The sequence below is a fragment of the Folsomia candida genome, unplaced genomic scaffold (genome assembly GCF_002217175.1).
Source record: "Folsomia candida strain VU population unplaced genomic scaffold, ASM221717v1 Fcan01_Sc005, whole genome shotgun sequence".
Classification (NCBI taxonomy): domain Eukaryota; kingdom Metazoa; phylum Arthropoda; class Collembola; order Entomobryomorpha; family Isotomidae; genus Folsomia; species Folsomia candida.
In genome coordinates, this window is record NW_019091197.1 from 4,458,061 (window position 1) to 4,474,787 (window position 16,727).

The following is a 16,727-nucleotide window of genomic DNA, read 5'->3' on the forward strand; positions in this document are numbered from 1 at the left end:
GGATTTGATGCTATGGCCCGATTTGCGCCCACCGCACCCCCTCAAAAGGATAAAGACACAAACAAAATCCTTCTTTTCCCACTTGAAACCTTCACTAAAAATTCAATTTTGATTGTATTCCGATAATCGTTGTACTTTTGTACTCCCAGATAGTTTTTGTGTCATTCAATATTAAATTCAATATATTTAAAGAATTTGATTTTTTTCCAAGACAGTCAGAAAATTTAAAAAAAATATTAAAAAATACAACATCGTGTCTTATGTGATAAAGCAACCATTAATCTAGGATCAGGGAAACGGTTTGATGCCAAAATCTCATCAAACTTGAATTCTGACGAGCGTTGAATATTGTGGTTTTAATCTTTTTGAGTGGGTGTGGTAGGCGCAAAATGGCGCTATTGGATCTAATCCTTCTTCACATTTCCTAAATACACTCACTTCGTACATACATCCAAGGGGCATCAGAGTCTGAGGAGGGGAGCTTGCGAGGTTGATAATAACAGATCTTGATGCCCTTTGGATATGTGGTAGGGACCCATGAGTGTACTATAACCCTGAAGTGGTTTGACTCCATGGCCCCATCTGCGCCCGCCACACCCACTCAAAAATGCCCAAAAAACGCTTTCACTCCAGTTTTCACTCACTCAAATCCACGCCAAAAATCCAATTTTACTCGGATTTTGAAATTTCTTTCACCATTACACTCCCAGATAGTTGCTTTCTTCAATCCAATATCAAACTCAATTTTGCTGATGACTATTTCGCAGGCATAATTTGCGTTGTTGATTACAACAACAATCCTCATTCCGAATTGCAATTTTTAAAAATACTAAAAATTTCGAAAAAATTGAGTTTGATATTGGATTGCAGAAAGCAACTATCTGGGAGTGTAATGGTGAAAGAAATTTCAAAATCCAAGTAAAATTGGATTTTTGGCGTGGATTTGAATGAGTGAAAACTGGAGTGAAAGCGCTTTTTGGACATTTTTGAGTGGGTGTGGCGGGCGCAAATGGGGCCATGGAGTCAAACCACTTCAGGGTTTTAGTTCACTCATGGGACCCTACCACATATCCAAAGGGCATCAAGATCTGTTATTATCAACCTCGCAAGCTCCCCTCCTGAGTTGGACAGGTGGAGACTTTCTCCTCCGACAATTAAGCAATGACGCAAATGAGGCTTGCACCTGGTAACGGTATGTATGCATATTAGTTGAGAGGGGAAAACAAAGACGTATGGAACGGAACAATAAAGAAAAGGATGAATCACCTTTGGTCGTGTGCCTTGTCACGAGTGTGGGTCATATAAGCGTGTGACCAGCAGCACATTGTCTTTAGGAGTTAAAAATTGGGGTTCATATGTACCTTCATATGTACATAAGTGAATATTTATTACTAATAGGAAGCGCAGCTAACATGCAAAAGCGGTGTGAATGCAATAGGGATTTTACATATTTATTTATTACTTGATTGAGGGGCACGAATTTTATAATTTTTTAAGGTCAAAATATAGCACGGGTTTTTCTTTTGTGTTAAATTATTTCAATTACTTCGCTATTATAACTGTTTTGCTTAAATATGTATGATTACATATTTAATTTTTTAACCATTGGACGGATTCTAGTATGTCAGAAATATGTCAGAAATATAAATATGTATGTTTATTATTATTGTATGTTAGTTTTAAATAAGCATAGATACATTCAACGTTTCCAAATATTTAACTTTACCAAGAAATATTATAAAATCGAGTAATTCTAACCTATGAAAAATAGCAATGCAAAGTAATAATTATTGCTCATATATATTCAGTATTTACGTTGATTATAACAGAAAATGTGAATCTTTACTGTACAGGAATATCTTAGGGTAACTTTTTCGATAGAACTTTTTCTGTACGACCATGGGAAATTCCTGAAATTATATTTTGCGAGTCTCCTCTCGACAACAATTGTTCAACCTTCGCAAATTTTCAAAATGAGTTAGGATTTTACATAAATAAAACTTTGTCGTGAGTACGCCCATTGTATTTTTACAGATTGAAGTTCTCAAATCTCAGGAAGCCGGAGTATGCAAAACATCCGATTTATTATTTTATCCACTTATGACAATGTCAATTTTTTGTTAGTTCAGTTCCATAATACATAATAATATGTAATAGAGTTGGTCTTATCTGCGTAAATTTTGAAGTGTTTATCAAAAGAGATGCATTTACTCTACAAATCAGGAAATGTGAATGCCTTAATTAAGGATTTCTTAAGTCGTACAAGTCGTACTATCAGTTCATTAAGTTGCATATTACGGTCGTTCGCTATGCCGGAAGGGACGCTACTGAACTAAATCAAATTTAAATGAACTACAGAAATGACAGTAAAGATAAAGATGGAAGGAAAACACGTGGTAATTTTATTCTGGAAGAATCTTCAGCTCCTTTGTTCTCACTATTTTTCCATAGTGGTTCGTCTCTTACTTCGGATTAGGATTAGTGCCCAGTGCAATCCGAAGACCTGATCAAGCACATTTGTAAGTCTTACGTGACAATAAACATACTTACACACATATCTATACTTCAAACATTAAAGTTGTTTTCTTGTAAAAATATTTATTCAGCAGACTTTGGTCTGTGAAGTCACGTGAAACAAGCATAACGGGAGTTTCTTGATACAATGGCACGTCGACGGAGCATGATATGCTTGATTCCACAATGTATTTGTTATCCAAATTGTAAGATGTATTGTCTTATGGTTCACATTTTAAGCTTTTTTTGCCGTCTCAGATCTTATCGGGTTGCATCGAGTCAGCTCTAAATTTGGGAAAAATAATACATTCCAGTTCATCGCCTGTCTCATACATACATACAGTATGCAAAAATAGAGGTTATACATAAGCATAAAAGCTGGAATGTCCCGTTATAGCAATCTAACTTATGTGGATGGATTTAATAGATTATCAGATATCGGGTCTATTTACATAGTTTTGATCAATCTCCATGATATTTTCTTTAAGCGGGGCAAATATATTATTATTGCCTTATTTATTCATAAATATATACGTAAATGTACATAACACAAGTTGATTATGACTGCTGTCCCCTTGTCACAAATAACTTATATATACATGATATAAGCCATAGTTATCCATGCACAAAACGAGTTACACGTGAGCTATGTATGTGAAATTTTTGGATTCGACAAAGATGCCCACTAAATATTTTTATTTTACAGCTTCAGTGCCTAAACACGTTATGTGCAAGTCAAAATAAGTAGTTGGAGTATTACCAACGGGTCTTCTCATAATTTAATGAATAGTTAGATTTTCAAAATATAGATTTGTAAACTTTTAAAGAAGTTATACATTTCTACGTATTTACGTACTTGTCATAGGCCTAGTTTATCCAAATTTTGTACATTTTGAAACTTTCCACTAGCTTTACGCTGACAAATTTAATTCCTGCCATATATACAAAATTGGCTTTCATATATAATCAGAGGTATCGGATCAATTTTTACATACTCTACTACACACACAGGGTATAATTCATACCCTGTCTGTCACTCCAGTTCATACGGCGTATGAACTTGAGTGGAATTATTTATCCTAAATGTTGAACTGACTCATCCAAGTAAAGAGTGGAATCCGTGCTGGAGCCTTATCGCTTTGAACTACTTACAATGTTCTTAACAGCATATTTTACAAAACACTAACATGACTCACTGTCTACGCATCAGGAAACTGCCGTCCTCATGATTTTTATGGCTTTTTTGTGTGATAAATTTAAAACCAGTTTTTGTAAAATGATATTTACTTAATTTAGAATGGTAAAGGATCACGTAACTTTCTTCTCTCCTTGACTCAGCATATCCATTATGATTATGTCACTGAATAAACATTTCACCTTGATAAAAACTAAAGTGAACTAAATATATTCCATCAGTCACCCTGAATACAAGAATCAGTCTCTCACTTCAAGTGCCACCAGAAACAAGTACAAGTTACAGCTCGGAATTCTTTTAGTCGTGACAAAATGGGACAATTATCTCCAAAGTATTTCTTGATTTTGTGCATCATTCACACATCTCTTGCAGCTTCACGTTTCCGAGTAGAGAAATATACAGGTGGCCAAAACTACGAATTTGTTTATACCTATTCATTCTTTTTAATCGTGATTTTTTTAAAGCTATGTAAGAGTTTTCTGAAAAATATTAAACTAAAAAAATTTCACACTTTTTTGACCAGTCACATTCGATGAAGACTTGGATTCAGACAAGCAGGAACAATCAGAAGGTGATGCGAATAATGCTGTTGGGAAAATAAATTTTATCGTACCTCAATTTACAGGTTAACTAGACGGTACAAGTTAGTGCAATGTTATTAGTTTTAGGAAAAAAATATCCTGCGTTTTTTATACTATGCTAAAACCGATAGCTTAATTTATTTGTCGGTATTGCATTTAGAATAACGGATAATTACAATTTTGTCTCACAAGATTGTGAATTTTTTGAATTTTTAGGCCGCATCACATCCTTGAAATCTCGTCTCAACCCGTTTAATGATCAACTCTTCCAAGTATTTCAACCAATTACTGATGCAGTTCCCTTTCCCAGAAGAAACTTACGCCTAAATCCACAATGGGTCCGAGGGTCTCACGGCGAAATTGCAACGTTCGCTTACCATGCAGGATATTTGCACAAGGACAATTTCGTTGCTCGTGCCGTCTACAACAACTCCTTAATTCCTGGAAAAATAATTAGTGGACAAGAGCAAGCGTACATTGGGGTAGGAACAAAGGAGATTGGTGTGTCCAGTTATGAGGTAATTTGACACACTTATTTTACCACACATCGGAACTTCTTTGAAATCATTACTGAGATATTTCCGTTGGGATAATTATTGAAGTCAGGGTCGAAATTTGCAAAAACTAAATTGACCAAGGCAGTAGGGTAAAGTGAGGAAAGGGTCCTTTCTAGCTTTCCACCACTCACTAAAATGAGGTGGAAATGAGAAAAATTCAAAACTCTGTATATCTGAAATAACTTTTTTAACTTGATATTTTGAAACTTCATACTTTTGTTCTCCACTAATTTCTGAGAGAATTTGTTGTAAATATATAATTTTTAGAATTACCATGTGCTCAAATTACGGGAAAATGAGGAAAAACTGATCGCATTATGAATTAAAATCATGACAATTTCATTGAGAATTTGAAGTTAAACTCTAAAAATATTTATTAGGGACCGTCCATAAATTGCCTAACTCAAAAATCGCAATTTTCTGATTCCCGGAAATTTGGGTATGGAAATTTGGGTCTCGGAAATTTGGGTATAAGGAAATATGGGTATCGGTAGTTTCGGTCTGCAGAAATTTTGGTCTCGGAAATTTGGGTAGCGGCATATTTGGGTATGCAGAATTTTAGGTATGAAAAATTTGGGTATGACAAAAAATAAAACAACTTTTCAAAAATTGCTCTTCGGAAAATGTGGTGGCCCTTAAAAGGACCGATTATCAAGGGGTGAAAACCCTTTTATGGAAATGTCTTGCCCGTCCGTCCGTCTGTATCCACTATAACTTTAGAACGGATTCGTATTTCGACATGCGGTTTTCGCCAACGTGTTTCTAATTTTAGTGGACGGGATGAGTTCGAAGATGGGCGTTGTAGGTCGTAAGGTCATGGCGCCACTGTGATGAACCCAACGGTCAAAGGTGTAGAATTTTTTGTTTTGGCCGTTTTAGACGAATTTTTTGACGGAATTTCAGAAATCGCTATCATTTTGACCTGCGACTACCAAGTAACCGTGTAGACGACGCCAAAATAGAAAATTGTTCAATAAGGAATTTTCCGTTTCGAACGACGTATTTTTGGACGGGGATTTCAGAAATCGCTACGACCCCGTGACCGTGTGGGCGGTGTCGAATGTCGAAAAATGACTTTTGTCATGTGGGGTGTGTATTGAAACGTACGGTCGTGTGAGTTCGAATTACGCAGGTGGGGTGTAAAACCAGGACAACACGAGACATGGGGTGCTGTGAGACAATGACGGGAAAGTGCTGAAAGACGTTGTGGGCGTGCCACAGACAATTCCGTGTGTTTCACCCCTTTGCTACATTTCGTTTGCAACGGTTTACAACGGCAAAGTAATTACATGAGCTACATGCCGGAGGTTAATAACTCGCTTGAAATCAAAGATTCCCGTAAATTTGGGTCTCGGAAATTTGAGTATAGAAATTTCTGCTTCCTGCTAATTTTTTGTCATACCCAAATTTCCTATACCTAAAATTCTGCATACCCAAATATACCGCTACCCAAATTTCCGAGGCCAAAATTTCCATACCCAAATTTCCCAATTTTCTGGACCCCGTCTCCTCCCTTCCACAGGTGTAAGTAACAGAACAGAGGCACGATATTATTGGAGCCTTAGCCCCCCCCCCTGTCACGTTACGTAATTTTTGGACGGCCCCTTATGAGCAAAGTTAGGTTTCCACACCAATAATTAAATTTGCACATGCGCCTCTATGTTTTCCCGTTTTGTTGGGTATTACCCCCGGTTTTAGTGGAGTTTTGGGAGTTTGCAAATTTTATCAAAACCCATAAAGTTTCAAGGTTTTCATACGTATGCACTATGTATGTACATGTATCGTACATGCAAATCTAAATTTCAAAATTACAATCTAGTTTCGATATTTACAAAAAATTGCTTCCAATTCCAGACCTTGGGATCTTCTCCGAGCAATCTCTGCTGGACCACGACTGATTTCTTATCAACTGCCAAACCCGTTGAAGGCGGCCATGACGAGAACGGTAACCCAATCCATGTTGGACGCACGAGCGATCAAGAGGTAAGAAAACAACTGCAGAAATCTTGCAGAAACTCAAAAATATTAATGTTTTGCACAAAACTATTTATGCATAATTGTAATCAGCTGCAATTCACTACTTGCAATTTAAAATAGGTAGTTCGAAAACATTTTTCTGATATTGCTAATCAATTATGACTAAAATTAATTGCTGCTAAAAACATTTAATAAATATCCTTAATGCTCTTCCAGATTCTTGGAGCATTTTATCCATCTCGTGGAGAATTGGTGACCACTTCCAATGGTCGCGCGAACGTCGAAAAAAATTTGAAAAACATCGAAATTCTTGTGTGGAGTTGGTCTGCATATCCGAACTGCTGGTGGTGAATTGTCTAGTTTTTTCATACCAAAACTATGGCTCGCCTATGTTACCAATTTGTTCATAGATTTGTATGTAGGTTTATCCAATGTAGAAAAATTAACCAATTTAAATAAGCAATAAAATTTGTTATTTACAATTTAATTGTGAATTTATTTGTCTTCATTTCTTACATGACCGTACTTGCAAAAATTTTCGTTAACTTTGTTCACAAAAATGTCACCGTTTGTACAAGCAAATCGTATATCAGAATTTTCTGGCAAGGAAATAAAAAATTGCAATTTACTTTATATATTATGCGAAAGTATGACAATTTTAAAGCACCAATCTCGCAACCAAATAACCTAATTTATACATTTAAGGCCTTTTTAGGGCTAAAATTGCACCTTGTGTTTTCTATAGTACATCAACAATTTAGTAAATAGGACCTCTTCGTCATTAGTAAATAGTAAAGGGTTAAAAAAATCCCCACAAACCCTGGTATCGCGATTTATCGGCTTTCATGCAAAATGAGTCCAGGGGTATCAAAACAAGTTTACATAAATGCTGACAGTGGCTGCGGAAGTGTGAGGACAGCACATAGGGACAACATCAGCATGGATAGTTTGCAGTGGGGAAATTAAAAGCATTTATCCCCAAGGTCTGGTAAGACTGAAGTACAAAAACATAGACCTTATACGACTTACATTATTAGATACATGGGGCAGCCATGGACATATAACTTATTTATAACTAAAAATTATGACGTATAGCTTAACTTATAATTATAAATATACGTCGCCTTATGGTGTTTCTATGACTTATAACTTATAAAATAAGTCATACGTCATAATTTTAAGTTATAAGTTATATGTCCATGGCTGCCCTATGTATCTATTGTTTTATCATACCCAACATTAACTTTTTTAAAACGTAGGATTTTTTCGAAAAATATTTAGCTTGAAATAGCATAGGGAAAAGTTTCTTGAGGGGCGTAGGCACTAGCGGCTTACACATGTCCCCACGGCCCAAATTATCTTCCGCAGGGAGCGAATTCTGTACCAGAGGGTACCGTTACTGGAATGGCATTATTTTTCCTTAATGTAGAACTGGCTCATCCAAGTCAACACTTGAACAACAAATCGTAAAACCATCATGATTAAAGGTCTATGCGTCATGAAGCTGTCGTCCTCATAAATGTAATCGGTTATGTATTCTAGTCATGAATTCCAAACAAAATTTTGTAAACTGATATTTACTTGCACCAAAATACAGTACGACTCGCCTGACTTCTTTCCCATGACTCTTCGTCACTGAATAAACATTTGACCAGGCAAGAGCAACTTAAACTAAATATATTCCATCAGTCACCCTAAATACAAGAATCAGTCTCTCACTTCAATTGTGATCAGAAACAAGTACAAGTCATACATAGCTAGGGGTTCCAGTCCCGGGATTTTTCGGGATTTTATTCCCGGGAACTCCCGGGAAACGGGATCCCGAAATCCCGGGATTTGAAGAACTGAAATCCCGGGATTTCGGGATTTTTCAATTTGTCAATCAGAAGTGAAATTGCTTATAATTTACAATTTTAATAGTAGTTTTATATAATTTTCGGTTATATGATTGGTAAGAAAAAGTTTCGATGAGCATAACCAGTCAAAATTGATCCTGAACTCGAAAATTTAAATTTGAAACAATATTGATAGCCATATTTTTCGCACATTGATCTAAATTTTGTATTTAATTCGTAAGCAAAATTTTTAATACAAGATGGAACTTAAAATTTTCTAACTTCGATGTCAGATTTTAACTTGAGGCAACAAGAACACTTTATTTTCGGTATAATTATGGAATCTGAAATCAGTTATGCCAAAAAATACTAACACGTTAGAAGTGATTTCGAATTTTAGTCGATGAATTTAAGGCTGAATGAAAGGCTTTTTGAAGGTAGTTCGTATATTTGAGCTTGAAATTTTTAAATTGCCAAATCCCATGTCCAATTGTAGTTTGTGAATAATGGTTCACAATTTAGGCCAAATAATACTGACGAACGTAAGTTTGTGCATTTCTGGTTAACATGCTAGCGAATCCTTGATTAATTATTTATGTTTTCTGGAATGAAATTATCAAACTTTTTCTCTCAAAAAAAGACGAAAATTGAGCTATCACAATACATCGAAATTGTACATTTACTATGGCAGGCAAAACACTATAATCGCTAATTTGTATTGCTATCCTATATGCATTTTGTATAGGCCAGAAAGTAGCATACTTTATAATACTTATGCATGCACAAATCTCTAAAACACATCATTAGGTATGTAAATAAGTATTATAAATGAGTAAGAATTATAGGACTCGACAAAGACATCCAACGAGTATTTCAAAAGTGAAATTAAACTATTTTATTATGTTCACCTTATAAAAAGAAAAAAAATTGCAAAATATTTTAGGCGCCAAAATTTTCCCTGGGGGAGTTATGAGACTTTTGGGATTTTAAAGTGATGGCATAGGGAACAACTTATTTCAGGAACGGGTTGATGGAATTGCACAAAATTTTTCTCCTACACTCTTTGGATCAATACCTTGGTGCGTTCTTCGAATTGAGTCGAAATTCCAACTTTAAAGCCAAAAATTTTAATTTCGAAAAATTGGTTTTTAGTTGTGACGCAAAAAGTATGGCGAAATGTTCGTCGATTGGATTTACCCCAATTTTTGATATGTTGCAGATCTTTGGTAGTAGATTAATAGTTCAATTACCCTAAACGTCGAAATCGACATGCGTGACCTTTTTCCGGGGGTCGAAAGGTCGCGATGTAGAAGGTCGCCGACCTAAATAAATGGGATATCGTTGGAAAGGTCTTGACGAGAGGATTCCGAAAATTTATACTTTGTGGGGTCTGGGACCACCCCTGCAAAGCTAGAGCCAGGAGAATATTTTTGAGTTTTTCCCATTCGGGCTTCCGTGTTAGCTCCCTATCCACTGCTATGTTAAATTCTGGACAACTGCATATTTTCGTTCTTTGCCCTCTAGACTTGCATAGGGTCATCCCAGACCCCACAAAGTATATATAATCCTCTCGTCAAGACCTTTCCAACGATATCCCATTTATTAAGGTCGGCGACCTTTCGACCCCCGGAAAAAGGTCACGCATGTCGATTTCGACGTTTAGGGTAATTGAACTATTAATCTACTACCAAAGATCTGCAACATATCAAAAATTGGGGTAAATCCAATCGACGAACATTTCGCCATACTTTTTGCGTCACAACTAAAAACCAATTTTTCGAAATTAAAATTTTTGGCTTTAAAGTTGGAATTTCGACTCAATTCGAAGAACGCACCAAGGTATTGATCCAAAGAGTGTAGGAGAAAAATTTTGTGCAATTCCATCAACCCGTTCCTGAAATAAGTTGTTCCTATGCCATCACTTTAAAATCCCAAAAGTCTCATAACTCCCCAGGGAAAATTTTGGCGCCTAAAATATTTTGCAATTTTTTTCTTTTTATAAGGTGAACATAATATTTTATAGTTTAATTTCACTTTTGAAATACTCGTTGGATGTCTTTGTCGAGTCCTATAATTCTTACTGAAATATGCTCAGGCCAGGTACTTTTTATAGCCATGTACCTTTTTTTCCACCAAAATTGACAAATTTCAAGTTATATGGTAAGATTTGAATTTCGGGAAAAAATCCCGGGATTTGTCACGTCACGGCTAAAACCGGGATTTCCGATTCCCGGGATTTAAAAAATCGTCCGGGATTGGAATCCCTATACATAGCTCGTAGTCGTGACAAAATGGGTCAATTTTCTGCAACGTATTTCCTGATTTTGTGCATCGTTCACACATCTCTTGCAGCTTCACGTTTCCGAGCAGAGAAATATACAGGTGGCTAAAACTCCGAATTTGTTTATAGTATTCATTCTTTTTAAACTTGAATTTTTTAAATCTACACATATGTTTTGGTTGTTTCAAAAACATATATAAAGCTAAGATTTTTTTGCCAGTCACATTCGATGAAGACTTGGATGCAGAAATGGAGCAACAATCAGAAGGTGACGCGAATATTTACATATGCGGTTGGGAACTTAAATTTTGTCGTGCCTCAATTGACAGGTTACATGTCGTAATTAATATACATAAACAGTGCAAGTTATTTCAGAAAAGTTTGGTCAATATAAACCATATATTATGTTTAGGAAGCTAATATTTTTACCAGCATGGAAAAACGATCAATGAATTTATTTTTTCGATATTGTAAACTAATAAATAATCAAAATTTTGTCACACTGCTGAATTTTTAGGCAGCTTCACACCTTCGAAGTCTCATCTCAGCCCTGCTAATAACCAACTATTCGAAGCATTTCAACCAATTACCGATGCAATTCCCTTCCCCAAAAGAAAATTAGGCCAAAATCCAGAATGGGTCAAAGGGTCTGACGGTGAAATTGCCGATTTCGCTTACTCTGCGGGATATCTGCATAAGGACAATTTCGTTGCTCGTGCTGTCTACAACAACTCCTTAATTCCTGGAAAGATATCTAGTGGACAAAAGGCTGTGTACATTGGGGTAGGAACAAAGGAGGTTGCTGTGTCCAGTTATGAGGTAATATATGTAAATATTTTACAAAATCGCAAAATCGATAGTTTTTGAAGGAAAAAAACGAGACTGTGAACGAAAATAAAATTTACCTTGCATGAAGAGGTTGAAATTTTGAAATGTGCATTAACAGTAGTTTACATACACCCTTAGTACATGAGAATCTGAATTTTAAACTTATAATCTAGTTTCGATATTTGCAAAAAACGCTTAAATTTCCAGACGTTGGGATCTTCTCCGAGCTATCTCTGCTGGATCTGGCCTGAGTTCTTACCAGCTTCCACTCCTGTCGAAGGCGGCCATGACGAGAATGGTAACCCAATCCACGTTGGACGTACGGGCGATCAAGAGGTTAGAAAATAACTCATGCCAAACCAGTAAATCTTAATATATTAAGGATTTGCATGAATCGATTTATAATTGGATTTTGATGCAACCCACTATTTGCAATTTGAAATAGTTCGCAAATCTTTTTTATGATATTGCTAATCAATTATGACAAAAATTACTTTCTTTAGATGTGTTTGGACGGTACCATTTGAGGACAAAAATTCTGTTAAAAAACATTAAATAAATATCGCTACTCTTCTTCTAGATTCTTGGAGCATTTTATCCATCTCGTGGAGAATTGGTGACCACTTCCAACGGTCACACAAACGTTGAAAGAAACCCAAAAAACATCAACATCCTTGTGTGGAGCTGGTCTGTCTTTCCGAACTGCGGCTGGTAAATCATCTAGTTTTTTCATGGCTCGTTTCTGTCACATATTTTTTCATGGAATAAAAGTTTTGTCCAATATACACAATAAAATCACCTTGTTTCAATAAACAATGAAATATGAATTATTCACAATTTATTCAACAAAACCTGCATTATTCATCTAAGCTGCAACAATTAAAATCGCATTTCTATCACCAGATCATAATACATAATAAAACGTTTTGCTAGAAATTTTGCGTATAAGGAGTGCCTCACAAGTAGCTGAAATGATTTGTGTCTGGGTTTATTACGTAAAATGAATATAAATAAATTATTCCTGCCTTCACACAATTTATTAAGAACTTATGTAGATAGATGATCATACTGGGCGTACTCACGACAACGTCTTATTTCGCATCTCAACTCATTTAGCAAACTTGCGAAGATCAAAATATTTCTATCGTGAGGGGATTAACAAAATATTAGTTCGAAAATCTCTCCAATCTCGCAAATCAACTAAAAAAACCTATTTCGGTATTGTTTCCATGGATTTATTTAATTTCTCTAGCTGGCGATGGTGAGGATGAGTTTGCGAAATAATTTTGAGAGATACGAACATGCCCAATTGTTGGGTAAATCCGCTAAAAAAATTTCATGGTCTTCAAACAAAGTTGCTACATAGCTATAAGAAAATATTGTATTTATTTTAGATAAAGCTCAAGAAAAATGATGCGCCAAGTGAGAATTAATTATCAAATTTTCATAAACCTTGTTGTTTCCTAGTTTAAAACGTCACCGTTGCATAGGCAAATAAACCGTAGTAACGTTAGAAGTAGCTCGCCCTGGAATAATTAGTTCCACATAATTTTGCATCAAAGGTGCAAAATAAGTGGATAAAATAGATGCATAATTTTTATATAATTTTGCACCAATGGTACAAAATAAACGGGGAATATGTAAAAGAAATTTGATATAATATTGCACCAATGGTGCAGCCGAAATGGTTAAAATTGGGACTAAATTTTGACACGATTTCGAGGTTAAGTTATGTCAGCCAAGGATAACTAGAACTTTCAGTTAATCATAATCCTTGGTGCAGAATACATCGATTACTCCAATTATTTCGCACCATTTTGCGTTAACGATTTTTTGATACCAATTGTGCTACAAATTATGGTTAAAATGGTCTTGGGACTTATTAATTAGTATCAATTGATGCAAAAAACTCGTGAAAACACAGACAGACGGACGGACAAGAGGAATTCAATAGCTCTCATGCTACGCAGGGTGAGTTAATAATACAGATAATTTTCTCGAAGGAAAATCTGAAACTGCAATTTATGTACTTCATTCTGCGAAGGTTTTACAATTTTAGCCATCCTCTGAGAACTACATAAATAACTTAATTTATTTGCTTTCATGCAAAATATTTTAAGGGATATCAGAATTTTCAACATCCTGTACAGTAAATACTTTCATCGTGAATATAAACTGGAGTGGAATTATTTTTACTAAGTCTAGACCTAATGCATCTAATTCAAGCATACATAGTCGGAAACACTCAAGTGTCAATGACATATAGCCTTATTACTTTTGTAAGTCTCAACTTAGCAATTTTTGATTTATTTTACCGAAAAGCCAGATAAATTTCAATTCAAAAACAATTTGTAGTCTTAAAAATTTCCTCCTCCTGCGTCAATGCCACGCTAAAGACGAGACGACCACTCCTCGATGGAATTACGCACCGATTCCAGGGACATTTTGTGGCATTCCGGGGTCAGAAATTTTTTCCAAGCCTCCGCACTTCTACGGGGCTTAGAACACACCTTTGCCCCTAACTTTGACCATTTTTCATATTCCGGTGGTTCAAATCCATCAAGGATGATTACCAATTCTGATTGGAGATAAAGACCGGAATTTGTTCTTTTAGCTACGCTTGGGTCATTTTTTGCACTATAAATTCGTGCTGAGTCCTGCTGAGAGGTCCCATCGATTCCATTGAATTGGATCTCACTTAGGGGATGTACCACGGACGCAAAAACATATTTTAAGAAATTTGATTCCCCCACCTCCCCCCAATTTTCAGCAAAATGTAGAGAAATTACCCCAATTAGCTCCCACCTGCCAAAATCATCAAAAAACCTGGATAATGTGACTTTCTGACCTTTTATCTATATCGGGGGATGTCTCTGACCGATTTTGCGTAGATTAGGACAATTCGCTTGTTAAAAGATTTTTCCGACGTTAAAATCTCCTCATTTGTAAAAAGAATCCTGCTCACTTTTTTGGAGCGTACCACTTGAGGTGACTCCTGCACTTATTTAAACTGGTTTTCCTTTGGGGTACGATCAGGATGTGGCAAGTACCACATTTCAAAGCCTTAAGCCTAAGCTTCAATTTGAGCACTCATTGGATAATTTGCATCGACATTGTCAGCAGTGAGCCCGGTTTCCGTTGGAATTTCGTGAATTTCTTCGGATTCCAGGCTTGAGAGGCTTCATGATGGGTGTGGTCCTTGGAGGTTTTAAAAAAATTCTTCTTCGACTGTTCTTTGTCGATTCGGTCCCCATGTTTTTATAGTCGGTTGGGCTAAATTAAAGTACACCCTTGACTTTTTCAGCACATGAAAAATTCACCGTTTTTCTTCGATTTTTTTTTGTGAAAAACTATCGCCGCCCGCTTCTCTTCAATTTCCTGTATATTTATCCAGATGTTCAAAAATTACAAAGTCCATAGTGAATCATAATGTAAATCGCATGGCGAATCTAATGCACTTATCAGATTTTAATTCTGCGGCGTAGTTTTTTAGCAATCGGCTGTTGACACTTGAGTGTTCCCGACTATGTATGTAAAACTACCTATTTTTTTAATTTGACCAGTCACATTCGATGAAGACTTGGATTCGGAAAAGGAGCAACAATCAGGTGATAATGCTGTTGGAAACTTAAATTTGTCGAACCTCAATTCATAGCTTACATACATGTCATAATTATTTAACTCGGAAGTAGAAGTTATGTATTTTAAAAAATTGGTCGATTTAAGCTATATCCTGTATCGTTTGTTAGTCTGAAAAAATGATTAATTAATTAATTTTATTACATTGTGGGATAATAGATTAATAGAATATTGTCGTGCAATTCTGAATTTTCAGGCCACCTCACACCGTTGAAATCTCATTTCAATCCTGTTCCCTTCAAAGGATTTCAACCAATTAACGATGAAATTCCCTTCCCCAAAAGAGAATTAGGCCTAAATCCTGTATGGATCCCAGGGTCTGACGGAAAAATCGGCCCCTTCGCTTACACTGCGGGACGTTTGCATAGAGACACTTTTGTTGCTCGTGCTGTCTACAACAACTCTTTAATTCCTGGATGGATAGTTGGCGGACAAAAGAAGGCGTTCATTGGGGTCGGAACAAAGGAGATTGGTGTGTCCAGTTATGAGGTAATTTGAAACATTTACCTATTTTACCCGAATCGCAAGATATTTTTGGGCGAAAAAAAACGAGACCCTGAACGAAAATAAAATTTAACGTGCACAAAGACGTGGAAAATGTAAAATGTGCTTAAATCGTTTAGATCTGACATACATGAAAATCTGACTTTTTTCAACTTATGTATAATACAGTTTCAATATTTGCAAAAAATTGCCTCCCAGACCTTGAGTTCTTCTCCGATGCTGGAGCTGTGTTTTTTTGGAAGTCGGACAGTTTGGCGAAAACCCTTTTGGCGAAAAAAATTCGCCAAATAAAAATCCCGTTTGGCGAAAACAAAATTTCACCCACTTTACGGCATTTTTAGAACACGGGTTTCAAAGTACCTTTTGGCGAAAAAAATGTCACATTTGGCGAAAATTAAGATTTTATGAGTATGTTAAACCATAAAGATAATACTACAATAATTTACATATTTTCTTTATTTTCATATCTTAATGTATTTGAATGAGCACGTTATCGAACTCACTGAAAATGTGTACCGATGGTGTACCTAGGTATGCTCTTCTCCCCAGGAAAACAAAAGAGTGTTATCAAATTTTATTTGAGTTTATAAAAAACCATGTCAAAAACTATAATCCTTCTCAAATTATATTAGACTTTGAGGCAGCTGCAATTGATACTCTGTGTTCCTTGAAACTTTGATTTACGGATGTAAATAATAAGTTTGACATGAATAAATGCGAAATTTATATTTCGCCAAATGTGTTTTTATGAGTTTTTAATTTTCGCCATATGTGACAAAAATTTCGCCATTCGGGACTTACATCATAATTTTTTTT

The 16,727-nt window shown here is 35.8% G+C and overlaps 2 protein-coding genes across 5 annotated transcripts; both read left to right on the forward strand.

Moving 5' to 3' along the window:
- The first annotated feature begins 3,841 nt into the window (after window positions 1–3,841).
- LOC110849813 lies at window positions 3,842–7,311 on the forward strand. Its single transcript, XM_022097265.2, has 5 exons — window positions 3,842–4,111; window positions 4,233–4,280; window positions 4,507–4,808; window positions 6,702–6,830; window positions 7,041–7,311. The coding sequence occupies exons 1-5, from the start codon at window positions 4,021–4,023 to the stop codon at window positions 7,173–7,175; spliced, it is 705 nt and encodes a 234-aa protein (XP_021952957.1). The 5' UTR covers window positions 3,842–4,020; the 3' UTR covers window positions 7,176–7,311.
- A 1,225-nt stretch (window positions 7,312–8,536) lies between these two features.
- LOC110850081 lies at window positions 8,537–12,584 on the forward strand. Of its 4 annotated transcripts, none has more exons than XM_022097562.2 (6): window positions 8,537–8,564; window positions 10,934–11,041; window positions 11,161–11,208; window positions 11,458–11,759; window positions 11,976–12,104; window positions 12,349–12,584. In XM_022097562.2, exons 2-6 carry the CDS (start codon window positions 10,951–10,953, stop codon window positions 12,481–12,483), a joined length of 705 nt encoding a protein of 234 aa, XP_021953254.1. In that variant the 5' UTR covers window positions 8,537–8,564; window positions 10,934–10,950; the 3' UTR covers window positions 12,484–12,584. The 4 variants fall into 4 exon arrangements, with proteins under 4 accessions (XP_021953254.1, XP_021953256.1, XP_021953257.1 ...); XM_022097564.2 differs by having other exon boundaries at window positions 8,546–8,564; window positions 10,941–11,041; XM_022097565.2 differs by having other exon boundaries at window positions 8,546–8,564; window positions 11,012–11,041.
- Window positions 12,585–16,727: the final 4,143 nt, after the last annotated feature.